Genomic DNA, 18,464 nt, shown 5'->3' on the forward strand with positions numbered 1-18,464 from the left:
TTTAGGAATTTTATGTATGATAAATCAATTGTTGAGTGGTTTGTCTATTTGTGATAATTCTTAGGTTTGACTTTCTCGTGGAACTTTCTTATCCGCCGATCTGTCAAAAAATGTAAATGTAAGACTGTGATTGAAGTTTGAGATTTCTAACATACGGTAATGCAATCGGTGCAAATTATCCGATTAAGTCGGAATATTAGGCGGATGTAGAAAACAAGATTTTAAGCATTATTGGAAATATATTTATTTTTTAAATGCCATTATGGCTCTACGCAAAGTAAAAGGAAATTTTGAACGTATGTTCGATAAAAATCTGACCGATTTAGTACGTGGAATTAGAAACAATAAAGAAAATGAGGTAAATTTATGATTATACTTTGTATATTATTTTAAGATTTATCATAAGGACATAACCTTATTCAATCATTAATATAAATTTTTATATAAATAATATGTTGATATGTTATTATAGGCAAAATATATTGCACAGTGTATAGAAGAAATTAAACAAGAATTACGACAAGATAATGTTGCAGTGAAAGCAAATGCTGTAGCAAAGCTAACATATGTAAGTTATAAATTTATATAGTTTATCAATATACACAGAGCAAGATAATATATAATTCTATCATTAATATATTATATTTTAATTTATTTAGCTTCAAATGTTAGGCTATGATATTAGTTGGGCTGGTTTCAATATAATTGAAGTGATGTCATCTGCAAAATTTACATATAAACGAATTGGATATTTAGCGGCAAGTCAAAGTTTTCATGCAGATACAGAAGTATGATATTTGGAAATTGACATAAAATTTAAATTTCAAAGAAATCTGATAAGTATTTTACATATTTTATTTCAAATTAGATATATATTTCATTTTTTATAAAAAATGAAATTTTTGTTAAAAATTATGGTAGAAGATGTAAATGAAAGATTTTTTTTAATAATGTATGTTTATTAAATTGATATTTCTTATATTACATTTAACACATACAAGATATTTATAAAAGTAATGCTATTTTGTATGCAAGTAAATAATTTAATTATTTTATAATTTCTGTTATGATAGAAGAAGATTTGTCAGGTTTCTAAAAATTTTAAATTTATAATGAAATTGATTTTAACAAATATAAATTTTTGATTTATTACAGCTTTTGATGTTAACTACAAATATGATTCGTAAAGATTTAAATAGTCAAAATCAGTATGATGCTGGTTTGGCTCTAAGTGGTCTCTCTTGTTTTATAAGTTCAGATCTTGCACGTGATTTAGTTAATGATATAATGACATTATTAACGTCTACAAAACCATATCTACGCAAAAAAGCAGTGCTGATGATGTACAAAGTTTTCTTACGATTTCCAGAGGCTTTAAGGCCTGCTTTTCCTAGATTGAAAGAAAAATTAGAAGATCCAGATAGTGGTGTACAAAGTGCTGCTGTTAATGTAGTTTGTGAATTAGCAAGGAAAAATCCAAAAAACTATTTAAGTTTAGCACCTGTTTTTTTCAAACTCATGACAACATCTACTAACAATTGGATGCTAATAAAAATTATCAAACTGGTAAGTAAATATTAATTTCAAAATTTCTAATATTAATAAAGTGAAACAGATTAATGACATAGGCTCATTGTTGTAATTAATAAATATTTGTATACATGAATATATATGTATACATATATATTTAATGAGCCAAATAATATTGGTCTTGTTTCACATGCTCAGTTCTCCACTATAACACTGATTGAGCCAAAAATGGGTCGGCGACTCACTCAACCACTAATTGACCTGATTTCAAGGTTTTCATATTAGTTGATTATTTTTTTATTAATAAAATATAGTAAATTATAGATATTAGTTGTATTTGCATTTTTAGTAGCTTATTTTTGTTTTTAATATGTATTTACAAATTACATGTTGTAAACCATACATGTTTAGAAATATTCATGTGTTAAATATTATTATATTTCTTAGATTGCAATTATATTTCCAGTTTGGCGCATTGACACCACTAGAACCTAGGCTTGGCAAAAAATTAATAGAACCCCTTACAAATTTGATACACAGGTATTTCATGTATTTTTGTCTATATATAAGTAAATATATTATTTTGTTTGTTTATCGCTAGTTTAATATTTATTGCTCTCAATATGGAAAATTTAGATATTTATTGTCTTTTAATATTTTTTATTTATATTTTATTGTAGTCATATTTTGTATAATATGTAAAATAATTTAAATTGCTAAAGAACAAATTATATAATTCATTGTATTTTGTTATTTTTTAAAATTATTAATTATATAATAGTTATATAATTATTATAATTTTGTAATTTGGAACTAATCAAATGGTATTATTGATTTTTAGTACATCTGCAATGTCTCTACTATATGAATGTATAAATACTGTAATTGCTGTATTAATTTCAATTTCGTCTGGTATGCCAAATCATTCTGATTCAATACAGTTATGTGTTCAAAAATTGAGGATATTGATAGAAGATTCTGATCAAAATTTAAAATATTTGGGATTGTTAGCAATGTCGAAAATTTTGAAAACTCATCCAAAAAGTGTACAAGCTCATAAAGATCTTATAATGCAATGCTTGGATGATAAAGATGAAAGTATAAGATTGCGTGCCTTGGATCTATTATATGGAATGGTTTCAAAGAAAAATTTAATGGAAATTGTTAAAAAATTAATGGTTCATATGGATAAAGCTGAAGGCACTGCTTATAGAGATGAATTACTTTCAAAAATTATTCAGATTTGTTCACAAAATAATTATCAGTTTGTTACTTACTTTGAATGGTAAAATAATCATCAAATCTTCTAATTATTAACAAATATTTTATTTATATTTATATAATATTTATCTATATTTATAGGTACATATCTGTATTGGTTGAACTTACAAGAATGGAAGGTACCAAACATGGACCATTAGTAGCAACTCAATTACTTGATGTAGCAATTCGTGTACAAGCTATACGAAAATATGCAGTTCAACAATGTGCCTTATTGTTAGAAAATTCATACCTTCTAACAGGTCAACCAAGAGCAACAATGTCTGAAGTTTTATATGCTGCTGCATGGATTTGTGGGGAATTTTCTAGGTATTTTGTAAAAAAGTTTTTTATTCATATTAATTTTTTATTAAAAATATAATTGATAATACATTCCATTAATAGTGAACTAGAAGATCCTATAGCAACATTACAATCAATGTTACGATCACAAGCTTCTAGTTTACCAGGGCATATTCAAGCTGTTTATGTTCATAATATTCTAAAACTTGCAACAGCAACATTATGTAAGGCTGAAAAAGATAAAGATATAGAGATTATGGAACAGGTATGATACATTATATTATTTTATTATTGTTTTTATAAAATAATTTGTAAATATTATTATCTTATTTCAATACTTATTTCATTTTTATTATATAATTTTTGTTTATAATCAATATTAATAAATAATCTGTAATAAATAATTTTTTAATCAATTATTTATTAATTTTTAGTCAATAATTTTATTTAATATTTTATATTAAATAAATATTAATATATTATATTAATTATATGATATATTAAAAAATTTTAAATATTGAATCCAGATTTATAACATATTTGTTTTATATTTTATAGATTTTTGCATTAAAAGATAAAATAGCTGCTTTTGTGTGCAGTGGGGATTTAGAAGTACAAGAAAGATCTAGTTCTGCATTGGTTTTACTTGAGTGTTTAAAAGAAAATCCTGGTTTAGCACAAGAGTTAATGGAAACATTTGAAGGAGAACTTAATCCTGTTGCTCCAAAAGCACAAAGAAAGGTAAATATATATAGGAATATATATATATATTCACATAATTTTATTATTACAAAGATTTTCTTTTCAAAAATAATATTATAATAAAATTAAGTTGTTATAATTAATAATCTTTTATTTCTAGCCATAATAAAAAAATATAAAATTATTTATATGTATAATCTTATATTTTTTAGGTGCCAATTCCTGAAGATTTGGATTTAGATTCATGGATCAATGATCCACCGTCAGAAAGTTCAGATTCAGAAGATTTAGATATGAATGACATTTTCATTAAGACAGAGAAAATTAATGATTCCTATTCTAAACGTGAATTTAATGAACCAACAGCAGAAGAACTTGAAAAACGCCGTGAAGCTAGAAAATTGGAACAACAAAACAATCCACATTATTTGAAAGGCACATTTAAAAATTCCACATCATATCATAATTCATCAAATATTTATGAGGAATTTGAAAACATTCCTGTAGCAGAGTTAGATATTCCAATTTCTTTAAAAATTACAAATAATCATAAAAGATATAAAATACATGACAAGAAAAAGAAAAAATCTAAGAAAAGTATGTTGAAATTTTGTACGTATATATAACTCATAATCATTATAAAATATTAAATTGTAAAAATGAAATTTTCAGATAAGAAACCTGCTTCGGAAGAAGAGCATGATGATATTTATCCTATTCAAGTAGTGAATACTGGAATAGGTGAATTACCACCAGGTGCAGAATTAAGTGACAGCGATGATTATGATCAAGTGGATATAAATGATCCACATAGAGCTTTAAATATTAATCTAGATTTACCTTTGAGAGATGATGAAAGATTACCTGTCTTAGAACATAGAGTTATTGAAAATAATTTAAATCAAGAAATTACTGAATCTAAAGGAAAAAAAAAAGAAAAAGTAATATTTTGTTTCTTTTTGTTTATTGCAATATTAATTTTTTTCTAACAAAGAAATTTTTACATACACAATTAAATATTATTTTAAATTTATTTATTTTAAATTGTATTTTATAGGGACATAAAAAATCTAAAAAAAAGATTAAAGAAGTTAAAGATAAATGCTATGACAATCAATTAGAATTTACTGATATGTGGTTGGAAAATAATACTTCTTCGGAAAATATTCAACCACCTGTTACTAATGAGTATTCTGAAGTTTTTAGTGAAAAAGAATCAGAATGGAAAGATACTAAACGCAAAAAATCAAAAAGTCAAGAAAAATATAAAAAGACAGATGAGAATTCAAAACATCGAAAATCAAAGAAATCTAAAAGTAAAAAAGAATCTTCAAAAAAATCTTCAGATTATGAAGAAACAGCTGGAATCTCAACACCATCTAAAGAAATATTACCAGATTTAAGATATAATTTTACAAATTCTGAGGATAATACAATTTTAGAACCACTTACTTCATATGAAGAATTAGCTAATAATAAAATACTATCTATAATGTACAAATTAAAACAAATTCCTCATGAATCAAATAAATTAATTGCATCAATACTCATTACAAATAATTGTCAAAAGCCTGTAAAGGAATTAGTTTTTGATGTTCCAGATACATCATCTTTGAGATTAATGAGAAATGTAAGTTAAATATACATAAATTTTAAACAAAAAAAATTATATATTTTCAGAATTTATTATTTTCCTTTTACTTTTTATAACTATTATTTCTTATTATGCATGATATTTTTTGCTATAATAATAGAATAAAGAATCTGTTTTAATAAATATATATAATTCTTTTAGACTGGAGATGAATTTGGTATAAAACTGCCATTCCAATTGCCTCCACAAATCACTAAAGAAACACAATTTACTATTTTAATCTCAGATGTAACATTTGCTCAGAGGTTGAGAGGTACACTTACATATATGTTAGAAAGCAAAGAAAGTACGTTGCAAGAAAAACTTGATTTTACTATACATTTAACGTGCGGTAAATTCATGGTCGGCCACCTTTCACATAAGGATATATTAACAGAATTACTTAAAAGTGGTCAACTTATATATAAAGTTAAAAAAGAAATTATTCTTTCTCAAGATTTTGATGTTATTTTAAATTTAATATGTAATAAGTGTAATCTTACACTTGTGGAACAAATCAATGATACTGCATCTTTATATGGACATTCTTTGAAGGGACATCATGTGTGCCTTTTATTAAAATGTAATGTAAGTAAAACATATTTTATCTTTTAAAATTTAATATTATTAATGACTTTAATAAAGATATAACAAAATTTTTTTACAGAAATCATCGAGAAATTTGATAATTGAAGGTAAAGGTGACAATAACACGTTATTGTCAGGAATTGGAGACGAAATTTTAAGGATCCTGACATAATATAAATTTAAATTGAAATTTTTCCGTATTTTACGAGTCCTATCTTTATTCATTACAGTCATGCTCATTGCATAACTCAATAGTAAAATGAAATTTTAATAGTATTCATTATATATATAAAATAATGGCTATAGAAATCATCTTTGCAAACTTATCGAATATTTTCAGAAAAAAATCTTATCTAAACTTTTTAAATTTAATTTAGGTAAATAAATTTTAAGTATATGCATGTAAACAAATACATGTATATGTATAAATATCACACATAATATGTGTGTAAAATAACGTTTCAAAAGAGGAAAAGAGATTTATTATTGGAAATTGAAGACATCAGAATGAAAGTAGTTTATTTTATTTATGTGTAATTTCAATTTATAAATTAAAGTGCAATAATAAGATAGTAGTGATAAAATTAAATATTTATTTTAATTAATTTCATCATTTCTTAAGTAATAAAAAGTTCTTTGTACAATTTATTATATGTAAATATTGTTATTTAACAATTTTTTAAAAATTGATCTTGTTTTATATAAATATGAGTAAAACATGTTTATATAATTCATAGCATTGAAATATTACATTATCTTGCTAAAGTAAAGCACGATAAAGTTATTATGTGAAATATTATTTATAAGAATATTCATTTGTAAAATATTGTAATGAATTATGAAAATTATACATATTTTTAAAAATTAACTACTTATACGCTGATATCTTCAATTTTATGTTATTAAAAATTAATATCATTACATTGTTGAACTTCTGATTGAACTGTAAAATACATCATGGATACTCGCGACTCGTGTGAATGTACATCGATGTTTCTCAGCGGAATATATACTTTCTGCATGTAATGACTTTGTAATATCAATAATTTAATACATATAAGAATTTATGATAAGCATATAAATACGCAATACAGTAACATGTGGAACACCAAATGTAAATAGCTGATACTTGTATGCTGATAAACAATATCTTTATTTTAAATATCTTCCAAAAATCAATTTCATTTATATGAAAAAATGTTCTATAAGAAAATAATTTAATTGCATTGCTCCTCATTAACATTCAATGATTTATTTATCATTTAAAATTATAAAGAATAAATAAGTACTAACGAATCATTGAAAACATTAACGTTAAATGCCAGTAAATGATTTATAAAAATTGAAATTAATCCTTCAGCATTTAGACAATGTAAACAATGAGAAATAGAATTATTACGTATCAATAATATAAATATTAAAATTTTATTTCTAAACTTGTTGCTTTAAATATTCTTTCTTATGTAAATTTTTAAATTACTTATTTTTTATTGTAATATTTGAAATCATAAATTTTCATGGAACATAAATTTTGTTATAATGACATTTACTGTGCCAAAAATGATTAATCAGTAACAACTTCGTCCTTGAAACATAACAATATAAAGATATATTTAAGCCAAATAATTTTTTGTTTCCTTTTTGCATTTATATATAAATAATATTAAATATATAACATATTGATTTGAAAAAATTATTGATATCATGTTTTACATTAATTATAGTTTATGTATACTGATGTTTATAATATTCGTTTTTACGAATAATAATCTGTTAAACTTATTCATAAAAATTGTCTTACTCTTTGTACTTGATATATAAAGAAAAATAGATTTTATCTTTGAAAATATATTTTATGTAAACAATTTTTTCTTATAAAAAGAAAAAAATCTCAAGTAAACTATTTTTAATTTCGATTTTATATATATATATATATATTTTTTTTTTAAGTATTTGAATATGTTTAAAGTTTAACCTAAATTTACAAATAAAAGTTAATTCTTTTTTAATATATCATTTTTTTATCGTGTTTAATATATTAACTTGTGATTAGCGAAAATGTTCAATTAACAGCTATTACTAATTAACTTTATAATTATTTATATCTAATGGTATCACTAATAATTAACTGGTTAGGGATTATGAAAAAATAAAGTAATAATTTTAATACAGACTGCTGTATTAAATATATTTGTTTCTTTTTATTTTCCAATTTTATTTTCCAATTTATTTTAATTAAAAGAATTTCAAATTGATTTGTACCTGAGAATAGACCGAGAAATTTAATCTGATTTTGGATTGAATTTGATTTGACTTACGTAGTTATATTCTTGAATAACTCGAAATAATTTATTATTTCATATCGAACAATCGAATCGAATATCGAATAATAATCTATGATACTTCCCGCCTGAAATGAACAAACGTTTAAATTTTAAAAAAAATTTATTGCAAATTTATATAATAGAAGATAACTGTAGAAAATTTTAATTAGAGCTATTATGGAATCAAATATCGAGATGTTTATAAGATCTAGAAAATAATAAAATATAAAAAAAATTATTCAGATATCATATTTTATACAGTATTCATATTTTCTCAGAATTATTTATTTTACTTAATCGTTTCATTTGTTTATTTAATATAAAAAATAAAAATTTTTAATAGAATAAAAAAAAATGTGAAATAATAATTAGATCAGAATCATAATCATTTAAATCGTTTGTCAAAAATATTTATAAATTATATATTTTTTTCTTTATCTGTGATTGATTGAATAATTTATTGATTTTTTTTTTTAAATTAGTTTCTTTTATAGTTAGTTTTTTTAGTTTTTAGTTAGATTTTCATTTTTTTAAGTAAAGATTTATCTCTAAAATAAATGACATACACGTTTCTCATTATCTTTTATTTTTATAATCAATAAAATTATAATTATTTCTGCAAATTAATATTTTTTTAAATTTTTATCTAATAGGAATTTTTCAGATATTTTTTTTATTTATGTATCTACTTATAATGAATACGACAAAAGATAAAACATATACAAAACAAAATTAAATTTTATTATATAAAAAAAATATTATTTTTCGTTCAAGTATTGTTCTAAGAAGGATGAATGATCATATCTGCACAGGTATTAAGGGATAAGTGAAACGGAAAGATGGTTACTTCTTTGTTTTAGTTGGTCGTTTTTTCTTTTTTTCCGCAAGTCGATATGGTCCCAACTTCCGGCGCACCATAACGCCTCGCCACCAAGCTTGAATCTTGATTGCACTTTTTTGCATGTGCTTCCATTGCTCCTTCTCCTTTTCCAATGCTTCCTTTTCCTCCAGATACGTGTTTATGAACTTTTGATTACATTGATACTGTAAAAATACGTGTTTAAAAATCGATTTAATACTTGAGGAGATTGCAAGGAAGAATATAAATATAAAAAGAAACAAAAAAAAAAAATTCACAAGTATCGCGTAATTATTTTATCTTCGGTTCGTATTCATTAATCTTTTCGTATGAACGAATCCGTATTTTAATAGTTGCAAATAATTTTTAATTCTTTCACTTAATCTTCAATCAGAATATAGAATAATTGATAAGCCACGATATTACATTTATATTATTCTTTTTTTTCGTACATTGCATTTATCTATCGAAATTTTGAATAAAAAAAAGTTATAAAATTTATATTCTTTATGTTTAATACGTATTTAATGTTTGTTATGGAAAATGTAAAGAAAAAGAAAAAAAAATGTATAAACTTATACATGATCGTACATGCTATAAGTTGAAAAAGAAAAATTCCGATCAATTTGACATTCGTTCGAAGAAAAACAAACATGGAACTCTATTGTTTGAGATAGAAATCGAGCTCTACCTCTTCTTTAAGTTTATCCATCTTTTTTTGAATTATTTTTATTTCAATACGTAACTGTTGGATCTCCCTTTCGTACATCTTTTTTTCTTGAATATATCGCTCTTTCCATTCCTTGTTTTTTCTCTCTAGCAACTGTGGATTTAAAAAGAAATTTTGCTTTTTATCTTATTTAATTTCTTTTCACTTTTTATATGAACATAAGTGCTTTAAGATGATACTTAATATTGAAATTTATATACATTTATTCAATTCGTGATTCATACGTAATTGTTGTAAATAAAATTAAAAAAAAAAAAGATGTGATATACGTTTATTTATATATTTGATGTGAAATACGCATAACGTGTGTAATATGAAAAACACGTTTGTATAAAAGTTCGCAGTTTGTTTATGATAATTGAAGAGAAATACAACATAAACTCACTGCTGTTTCCCGGGTCAGAAATTTTGTCAACTCGGCGTGAACTCGTCGTTCATTCTTTTCACGCATGCGCAGATCTTTTAACATCTTCTCCAATTTTTCTATTTCCATGTCGCAACGCAATGAATTCTGCTCGTATCTTGCTTTCTCCCATTCCGTAACATAATTCAACTTCACGTTCGAGATTAATTTTAATTTTTCCACGTTATCCTATTGTTTATACAATATAAAATTATTAAATATTAAATTATATATATTATAAATTATAAAATTAAAAGATTTCAACGGTTCTTTTCTCCTAAGGAAAACCTAACCTAACATAACAACATAACATAACATAACATAACCTAATCTAATAAGGATACCTGTTCCTTCAAGAGCTCGTTCAATATTCGTATTTTCTCCTGCTCATTAAAAATCTTTTTCTCATCGATTATTTTTCGCAATTTTTCCGTATTCTCTCTCAATTTCTCCCGCTCTTTGAAAAGACACTCTTCCTCCTTTTCGCGCGCCACGATCTTCTCGATCTCTTCATTTAATAACTCGAACGTTCCCCGTTCTCGTATTTCTATTTTCAACTCCTCCATGATTCTTTTCACGCGTAAACTGTGAAAAATTTGAACGTTATTATTTATCATCTTCTATTTAAAATATGCCTCGAATAAGAAATATATATATAAACGAATAAATAAAATTATTTTTACGCTTAATCGAATGTATTATTACAAATTGATTTCTCCAACCTATCTTCGTAAATTTTCTTCGAGGCGGCTCGCTCTTTAACATCCTCGATTTCCATAATTTCCATAATTTTCGGATTCGTCGCTCTCAATTCACTGCAACGAATACGCGAACGAATGTGAAAAATAAGATCGATTTTTAAGAAGAGTATACTTATCGATCGTGATCGTTAAAATTTCGTTCGATCTATCACACTCGTTCAGCGTACTCAAGGGGCAAACAGTCGGCGAGAATATCGTTATCGTGTCTCCTCGGTTTTCTCAGCGTGCTGTGGTAAATGGCCAACGCATTCGTGAACTCCTCGAGCGCTGCTAAAATTACGGGCCGTTCCGCCGGGGAGAACCGTGAAGAATCATTCGTGGCCATATATCCCTGTCTTTTTTTATTTTATTTTTTTTTTTTTTACTTAATTTTCTTGCGTCTCCCTTTCACCTTTTCACATTGAATTTTATCTTTGAATATTTCTTTTTTTCGCAAATATTTTTTTTTTTAATGGAATTACATATCTTTGATAATTTTCAAGTTTGTTCGAAATAGCTTTTTAAGGAAAAAAAATTAGAGATGAAAAGGTGTTTGAATATTACAATTACAATATTGATGTACATTTATCCACATTTGATTTTCTATTCTATTCATTCAAATTAATTAACACGTATGCTACTATATTCATTTCTTTAGTTTAGTTAATTTTCAAACAACTTACGTTACATTTAAATGCAAATCTTGCTTGTTTTAAATAATGTTTTAAACGTAAGATAAAAATCGCAATTATCCTTTTCTTTGCTCTTCTTTCATTGTATTATTTCCTCTCTCTTTAACAGAACACATTGAACACAGATCACTCACTCGCTCACTTCTCAACTCTTGTCTCAAATTAAAGTGTCGTCATGTGGTGGAAAAACTATGGTTAATTAAAATACACGAAAAGGAATATCGGACGCGTAAGACTAATCATGACACACGCCGCACGTTAGATGGAACTAAATATTCGAGAGAGGTGGTAGGCTGAGTTTGAAAAACACGTGACACGGTTTGATCCATTACCGGCAACGTCGCCCTTGGAAACAGCGTTCCATTCGAGCGTCTTTCAACCGTATTTTTTACTATTGATCGAATCGCTAGAATTGTTATATATTTTTATCGTATCGTCAGTCAACATTTTATCAACGGATATACGATTTTTTTTAATATTTTATGGTAATGAATTTTAAAATTAGTTTTCGTATCTGAGATATAATTGCATTAATTGCATTATTTCCTTCGTTAAAAGTTTCAAGAAGCACTTTCGAAAGAAGGAGACCGCGGCAGAAGGTCGAGTCAAAAACAGTTAAGCAGTTGGGAAACGTTATAGATAGTCTTCCGTGTTAAAGCTCGATTGAAGAATTCATTGGGAAAGATATCTTGTGGACACTCGACAACTTTCTTCCTTGGTGCTATTCGTCGATTGTCTCAGCCGGGTAGTTGGCTGTCGAGAAAAGAAAGGTTCATTCGAATACATTTCGTTCTAATTGGAAAACTTTTTTGTACCTTGAACTTTAATCGAATCTGCATTGTCTAAAAGTTATACATATATTATAACCAACTCGTGGCTTGAGATACTTATGTATCTGTAATTCATTAAAATCATTGCAAAAGAATATAAGAAATATAATATTCTGTTGAACAAATTTTTGTTAAAAAAAAAATTAATTATCTCTTTTTTCAATTTTTATTTCAAATTATGCATATTTTATTATAGTCTTTTTCGGAAGATTATTTTAATCTCACGTAACGGTGGCAATGAATGATTTTGCCACAATCGTTCTATAAAAACAATACGAGCGATATAAAATGAATACAATATTTTTAAATTTCTTTTTTTAATTTTTATGATTCGTATTTTCATTCAAAGATTATAAAAGATAAAAGGAACGTAAAGAATATTTTGATATTTGTTTGTAAACAATTATTGTGAAGTAAAATAAATTATTTTAGCAAAATAGTTTAAATATATTTTGTATCAGATAATGTGTACACAAATACAATCGACGCGCTCCATTATTATGCGCGCTAACTTCAAATTACATCTAATTTGCATTCTAGTGGCTAGTAAAGCTAACAAATTTGTTTTAAATTCTCATTTGATTTAATTTAACATAACTTATTAATCTTTTAGCACGAATCATAATCGTTTTATTAATTAAAAAACAAAAAAGCAGTAAATGAAACAAATAGAAATCGAAAAACAAAAGAATTTTATGAAATAAAGTCGAATAGTTATGAAAAATGCTTTTAAAATTATATGATTCAAGTTTCATTAATTGTCTGTTGAAATAGTAAAGCCATTGAGAATGATGGTACTTTAAGCTTGAAAACTGACAAATGTGGAGGATAGAGTTTGATAAAGGTGACAGAAACACGTCGGAAACATTGTAACGGGAATGTAATGTGCTTCCGAAAGTTTCGCCGTGCACGAGAATTCCGTTTTGCTACGAAAAGCTTGGAAACAGGAATAAGATGTGTACACATGCGCACAATCGAGGCGGCGTCACGCATGCGTAATACTGCGGCGAGTGTGGCGAGGCGCGAGGGCGGTGTCGGTGGTGGAAGCAGAGAAACGTTTTCTACCCTTTGCTCGTCGTCGTCGTCATTGTCATCGTATGTTCATCTATCGTTTCATTGTGCACACTCGTGGCGAACGGTGCAGTGAGTGGTATTACCGCAGTCGACGAGTCGATACGCGGTTCGGATTGTATTTTTCCCTTCAGTAATATCATTCTTCACAATCGCGTATGATATTTCGAGCTGTCGACCTGTCGCGAGGGATCCTCGGTCACGGTGGAATCAAAGGTTATAACCTGTCATCGTCGTCATCGTCATCGGCGCCGCCGACGTCGTCGTCGTCAATCTCGATCAGCTGCTTCGCGGGTGAGTAAAGAATATTTATGTTTTTCTTCTACGTAACTTTTGCTCGTGTTCATCAGAGACCATTTGTATCACTGTGGATATTAGAGTTAACCTAGTTGCGTTGCTTTTGGAACGCCCTCGTGTTTATGCCGCGAAAATGCGATACGTTTGAAATGCCGGGAGAAAGAAAAGTCGATTAAAACAATTCATTTATATTTTTAATTATTGTAAGATTTTCTTTTTCGCTTTATTTGTATATATAATTTTTGTGAATATAATTCGGTCGATGTAGATAAGTGAAATTATCGATCTATTGGTGTTCTCGATGCCTTTACCGATTTAGGAATCCCAAGGGAAATTCCATACCTATCAAGATTAACCTAGTTACGAATCTTCGAACTTCCTTGCGTGAGAAACGCGTTGCATATAATATAGTTTTGATTTCTGTGCAACGTGAAAGGAAAAAAAAAACAGTTTCAAGATAGACTTTTCGTTTCGCGTTAAGTAGTCTCGTAGTTTACAGTCACTTGTGTGGCGCTTAAATCTACCTAATTTAGCAACCGAGGATAACAGTCCTCGCTGAGTTCTCTTAGCGTTGACAGGCATAAAAGGCAAATTACGTAAATATTCGTATTGCACTTTCCCGCTGGCAGTTTTGTAGGTAAATACAGAATTTAAATCGCTTCTTGCACGGTTTTACGAATCTCTGGCGGTAGATATGTAGCGTCTTTAATTCTATCAGGGTTAACCTAGTTACAGAATCTTTGGTACGCCCTCGTGTTTATACCGCGAAAAGAAAGAACATTCGAAAGTTTGTAAGAAATATAGTTTTATTCATATAGTCTTATACAAGGTAGCACCTCGTTTTTGCAGAATTTCTTTTTCTGTAATGCTTTTCAATGCATATCAATACTTGAATTTAATTAATGAAATTAATTAAGTTGTTAATCTTTGAGTATACTTCAGAATAAAGAAATGTGGAAATCGATATTTTTTTATTGATGGAAATCGTCATTCTATTTTTGTAATTTTTTTATTTCGTATATGAAATAATTTGAACATTAAATAAAATCAAATTTTAATACAAGAAATATTCTAAAATTCTTATTAATAATAAATTTTGATAAAAATTTTCTAAAAATACACAAATATAAACAAACTAGTTAAACGTGTAATTAATCCCAAAAATTATCATTAAATGATTATTTTTCTGTTGTTTCGTTTAGGAACATGCGAGTTTGAAAAGAATTTTTTTTTTTCGCCGTCTTTTTAATTAATGGGTTCGTGGCCGAGTAGTTAGTTTACACACGCGTCAAGAACGGCCATTGCCACGTATTAAGTACGCCATTATTAAATGTATAGTGCGGCTAACTTAAAAGGATTATTTTATGGTTATAATTATTTTTTCTCTCTATATCAATTTCTAAATATCAATTTCTAATATTTATAAAAATAAATTCTAACGATAAAAATATGATATATGACTTGAATACTCATTAATATAAATCATAAAAAATCATTAATATAAATAATCGTTATAAGATTAAATGATAAACATGATTTTTTATTTTTCACTTTTCAGCGTATTTTTATATTTTTTTATGTATTCTGAAAACAAATTATAAACATTTTTTTCAAAATTTTTGTCATAAAATCTAAAATCAGATACAAAATAGATAAATAATTTATTAAAATCGATTGAAAGGGATAATATTTCTCGCGAAAAATATAAATATTAATAACGCTTACAATTCTCGTTTTATCCATAATTGTTCGAATTTTAACAAAACTTGGTTTCGAATTTATAAAGATCAGTCGGTATTTTGATTTATCTAGAAGAAGGGAATCTTTTATTCAAACGATTAAATTTTACGTTAAGTATAATAAAGAAAGATTGAATGGTCCCGTACGTGGATAAATTTCTTAATCGTTCTGCTCGGCATATATATATATATATATATATATATATATATATGGTAAATATTAGGTACATGTGATTGGTTGATTGTTCATGTGCCGTTAACCGTAATCCTCGATTCCCTAGATGACGTTCACGATTATTGGTTAAACGACACTGTCGGATTTATTGCTAGAATTACTACTGACTTGAATGGCGTGATATCATTTTCGGTTATTTATCGTCGTCCCATTGAAACGGGATGACGCATCGAATTCGATGGTTTATCGATGCAGTTGTCGTTTGTTTAAGAAGGCTCGTTGATTAAATATTAATAATTTTTTACATATTTTTTTTAATTCCTTCGAAACGTTCGTTGCTTCTCAACGTTCTCATCTATCTTTTTAATATATATTCTCGTTTGAAAATATAATTGTTCAAAAAATTGAAATTGAAATTATTCAAATTTTTTTTTTGTCAAAAATTTTCTCGAGACTTTTAAAGTTTACAAAAAAAAAAAAAAAAAACAAATCTTCAATAATTATATCACAAAATTTCCTAATATTCCGTTTTTGAAAATCAATTTTCAAATATTAAATAATAATAAAAATTATTCAATAATAATAAAAAAAAAAAAAACAAATCTTCGATAATTATATCACAAAATTTCCTAATATTCCGTTTTCGAAAATCAATTTTCAAATATTTCCGCGATTCAGGATTAATTTCAACATTTATAATCAATTTCAATTCAGAATTGTAGAGGATTAATCGGGAGATTGTCGTGCAATTACGCGGCCGTAAATCCCGACAACAATACGTTACAACGGCATAGCACGGTTTTCGAGACCTGTCCTTTATCAGTTTCACGAGAGAAACGCGAGGCGCATAAACGGAGGTAGAAACATTTCTGATAACGGTTTTATGTACTGTTTGAAATATACTTGGTGAAAGGAAAACAAGCGGGGGCTAGTCGTGAAGGAGGTGGAGAATAACGTTGTAGAAACGGTTTGGCCTCCCATGCTTGGGGGGTTCGCTCGAGAGAAATTTGATCGATAAAGGCGCAACCGAATCGACGACATTTTCCACGCACAATCAAAGGGTTCCGTTCAACCTCTGCTCTCATAGCATTGTTTTATTGCTCGTTACCGACCGACCTAATCTAACCCATTTCCCCTTTTATCCCTTCTTGATGCGCCCTCTTTTTTCTTTTTTCATTTCACCCAACAACTTATTTAGGCGAAAATCTTTTCCCCTCTCTTAGACACAATTTACGTCACGAGCAATTAAACTTTTTTTAGTCCATCAACTTTTTCTAATGCCGGTCGTTTCGACAAGAAATTATCGCTCGTAGGTAATATCGTGTATTCTTCACCGATTACGAATTTTGAAATATTTTCATAATTTTCATGTTTCATTGCATTATGATTCAAAGAATAAATTTTCAGATTAAATAACGTATAGAGAACGAATATCAAACGTCATCGTTGCCTCTATCGTATCGTATACTTTCTTACTTGTCTATTTTTTGTCATTGTTGTTCTCGAGCCCTCTATCGTTTCACCTCAGCGCGCGAAGTGTTTGCGGTTATTTTTCGAAGTAACACGTAACCCGATTTGAGGTTAGGATTAAACCCGTATTGACAGCTCGATAATATATAATATTTCGAAATGGAAATGGATCGAAGCGATCGTTTCGAAGAGGCGAAACTTTGATAAGTGGATATAAATTAAATAATTTTTCTTCACGGAACCAGTGTCGCAGTGGACTGTTGCCCGGCCTCCGCATTAGACCTCCGTCGCATACATTTTCGTATTGCGCTAACAGCCTACTTACCCATTCCGCCAGCGTATCGGCAACGCTGCACGAATCGCTTCACGCGAGCCTGCACCACCGAAGATGTTAACGAACAGGCCGGAAGCGGCGTGGTGGTTGCGATTTCCGATGGGAGGCGGAAACTCCGCGAGGTCCGGAAGAGAAGTTGCGTATGATTTCCTGGATACATCAAGAAATTTACACGATCTAACGTATCTTTGTTGTTATTTTTTATACAATTGATGATTTTTTAATGTTTGTTTAATTTAATATTTATCATACTGTTCTATTTGATATTTTTTTATAGGGAAAATGTTTGAAAATATCGAGATCGTTATAATGATTTGTTTGGAGGAATGAATGATTTTTGAATTAAATAATAGAATCTTTAATATTATGATTTGAAAAGGGAACTACTTGTATATGATAAATTTGTTTGCTTGTACTTTAAACGAATTTGATTTCGTAAAATCTGCACGAAGTTTTTTAAATTTTTTTTTTTTTGTAAAAAGTCTGGCGGTGGTAAAATCGTTACCGCGAAACAAATCTCGAATCCTATTGGGATTCGATGGATAACTGAACAATAGTTCCCGCATGCAAAGAAATGATTACAACTTTTATCGATATTTTTCGAATTTTATCGTATGCTCGATTCGTTGATGGTTAACTAAAAAAGAACGGAGAAAACATTGTAGACGCGTTAAATTTTTTTTTTTTATTAAAAGAAAAAATAGAAAAGTTGAAAAAATAAATGTAAAAAAAAGAAAAAGAAAATAGAAAGAAGAGGATATCTGGTGTCAAAGAGTTCCGTGAA

General features: G+C 27.4%; 3 protein-coding genes across 6 annotated transcripts in view; 2 read left to right on the top strand and 1 right to left on the bottom strand.

Moving 5' to 3' along the window:
• The first annotated feature begins 35 nt into the window (after positions 1 to 35).
• On the top strand, positions 36 to 6,565 carry LOC412097 (AP-3 complex subunit delta-1). The gene is made up of 14 exons (XM_395563.7): positions 36 to 358; positions 473 to 568; positions 660 to 788; positions 1,156 to 1,566; positions 1,997 to 2,070; positions 2,372 to 2,815; positions 2,893 to 3,120; positions 3,196 to 3,358; positions 3,652 to 3,834; positions 4,008 to 4,392; positions 4,468 to 4,736; positions 4,853 to 5,425; positions 5,591 to 6,016; positions 6,096 to 6,565. Exons 1-14 carry the CDS (start codon positions 263 to 265, stop codon positions 6,186 to 6,188), a joined length of 3,570 nt encoding a protein of 1,189 aa, XP_395563.4. The 5' UTR covers positions 36 to 262; the 3' UTR covers positions 6,189 to 6,565.
• A 2,495-nt stretch (positions 6,566 to 9,060) lies between these two features.
• On the bottom strand, positions 9,061 to 12,628 carry LOC725963 (dynein regulatory complex protein 9). Of its 2 annotated transcripts, XM_016912266.2 has the most exons (6): positions 11,261 to 12,625; positions 11,055 to 11,147; positions 10,677 to 10,917; positions 10,315 to 10,521; positions 9,891 to 10,022; positions 9,061 to 9,384 (listed from the first exon to the last, which is right to left on the bottom strand). In XM_016912266.2, exons 1-6 carry the CDS (start codon positions 11,416 to 11,418, stop codon positions 9,184 to 9,186), a joined length of 1,032 nt encoding a protein of 343 aa, XP_016767755.2. In that variant the 5' UTR covers positions 11,419 to 12,625; the 3' UTR covers positions 9,061 to 9,183. The 2 variants fall into 2 exon arrangements, with proteins under 2 accessions (XP_016767755.2, XP_006569559.2); XM_006569496.3 differs by lacking the exon at positions 9,891 to 10,022 and having other exon boundaries at positions 11,261 to 12,628.
• Positions 12,629 to 13,643: 1,015 nt separating this feature from the next.
• The window catches only part of nAChRa3 (nicotinic acetylcholine receptor alpha3 subunit), a 78,971-nt gene continuing 74,150 nt past the window's right edge, over positions 13,644 to 18,464 (top strand). The window contains exon 1 of one of the 3 annotated variants that reach the window (XM_026440545.1): positions 13,644 to 13,959. The gene's annotated coding sequence lies outside the window, so the exon portion shown is untranslated. The remainder of the gene's footprint in view (positions 13,960 to 18,464) is intronic. The other 2 variants (XM_016912064.2, XM_016912061.2) reach the window with 2 other exon arrangements.

The sequence above is a fragment of the Apis mellifera genome, linkage group LG5, assembly GCF_003254395.2.
Source record: "Apis mellifera strain DH4 linkage group LG5, Amel_HAv3.1, whole genome shotgun sequence".
NCBI lineage: Eukaryota > Metazoa > Arthropoda > Insecta > Hymenoptera > Apidae > Apis > Apis mellifera.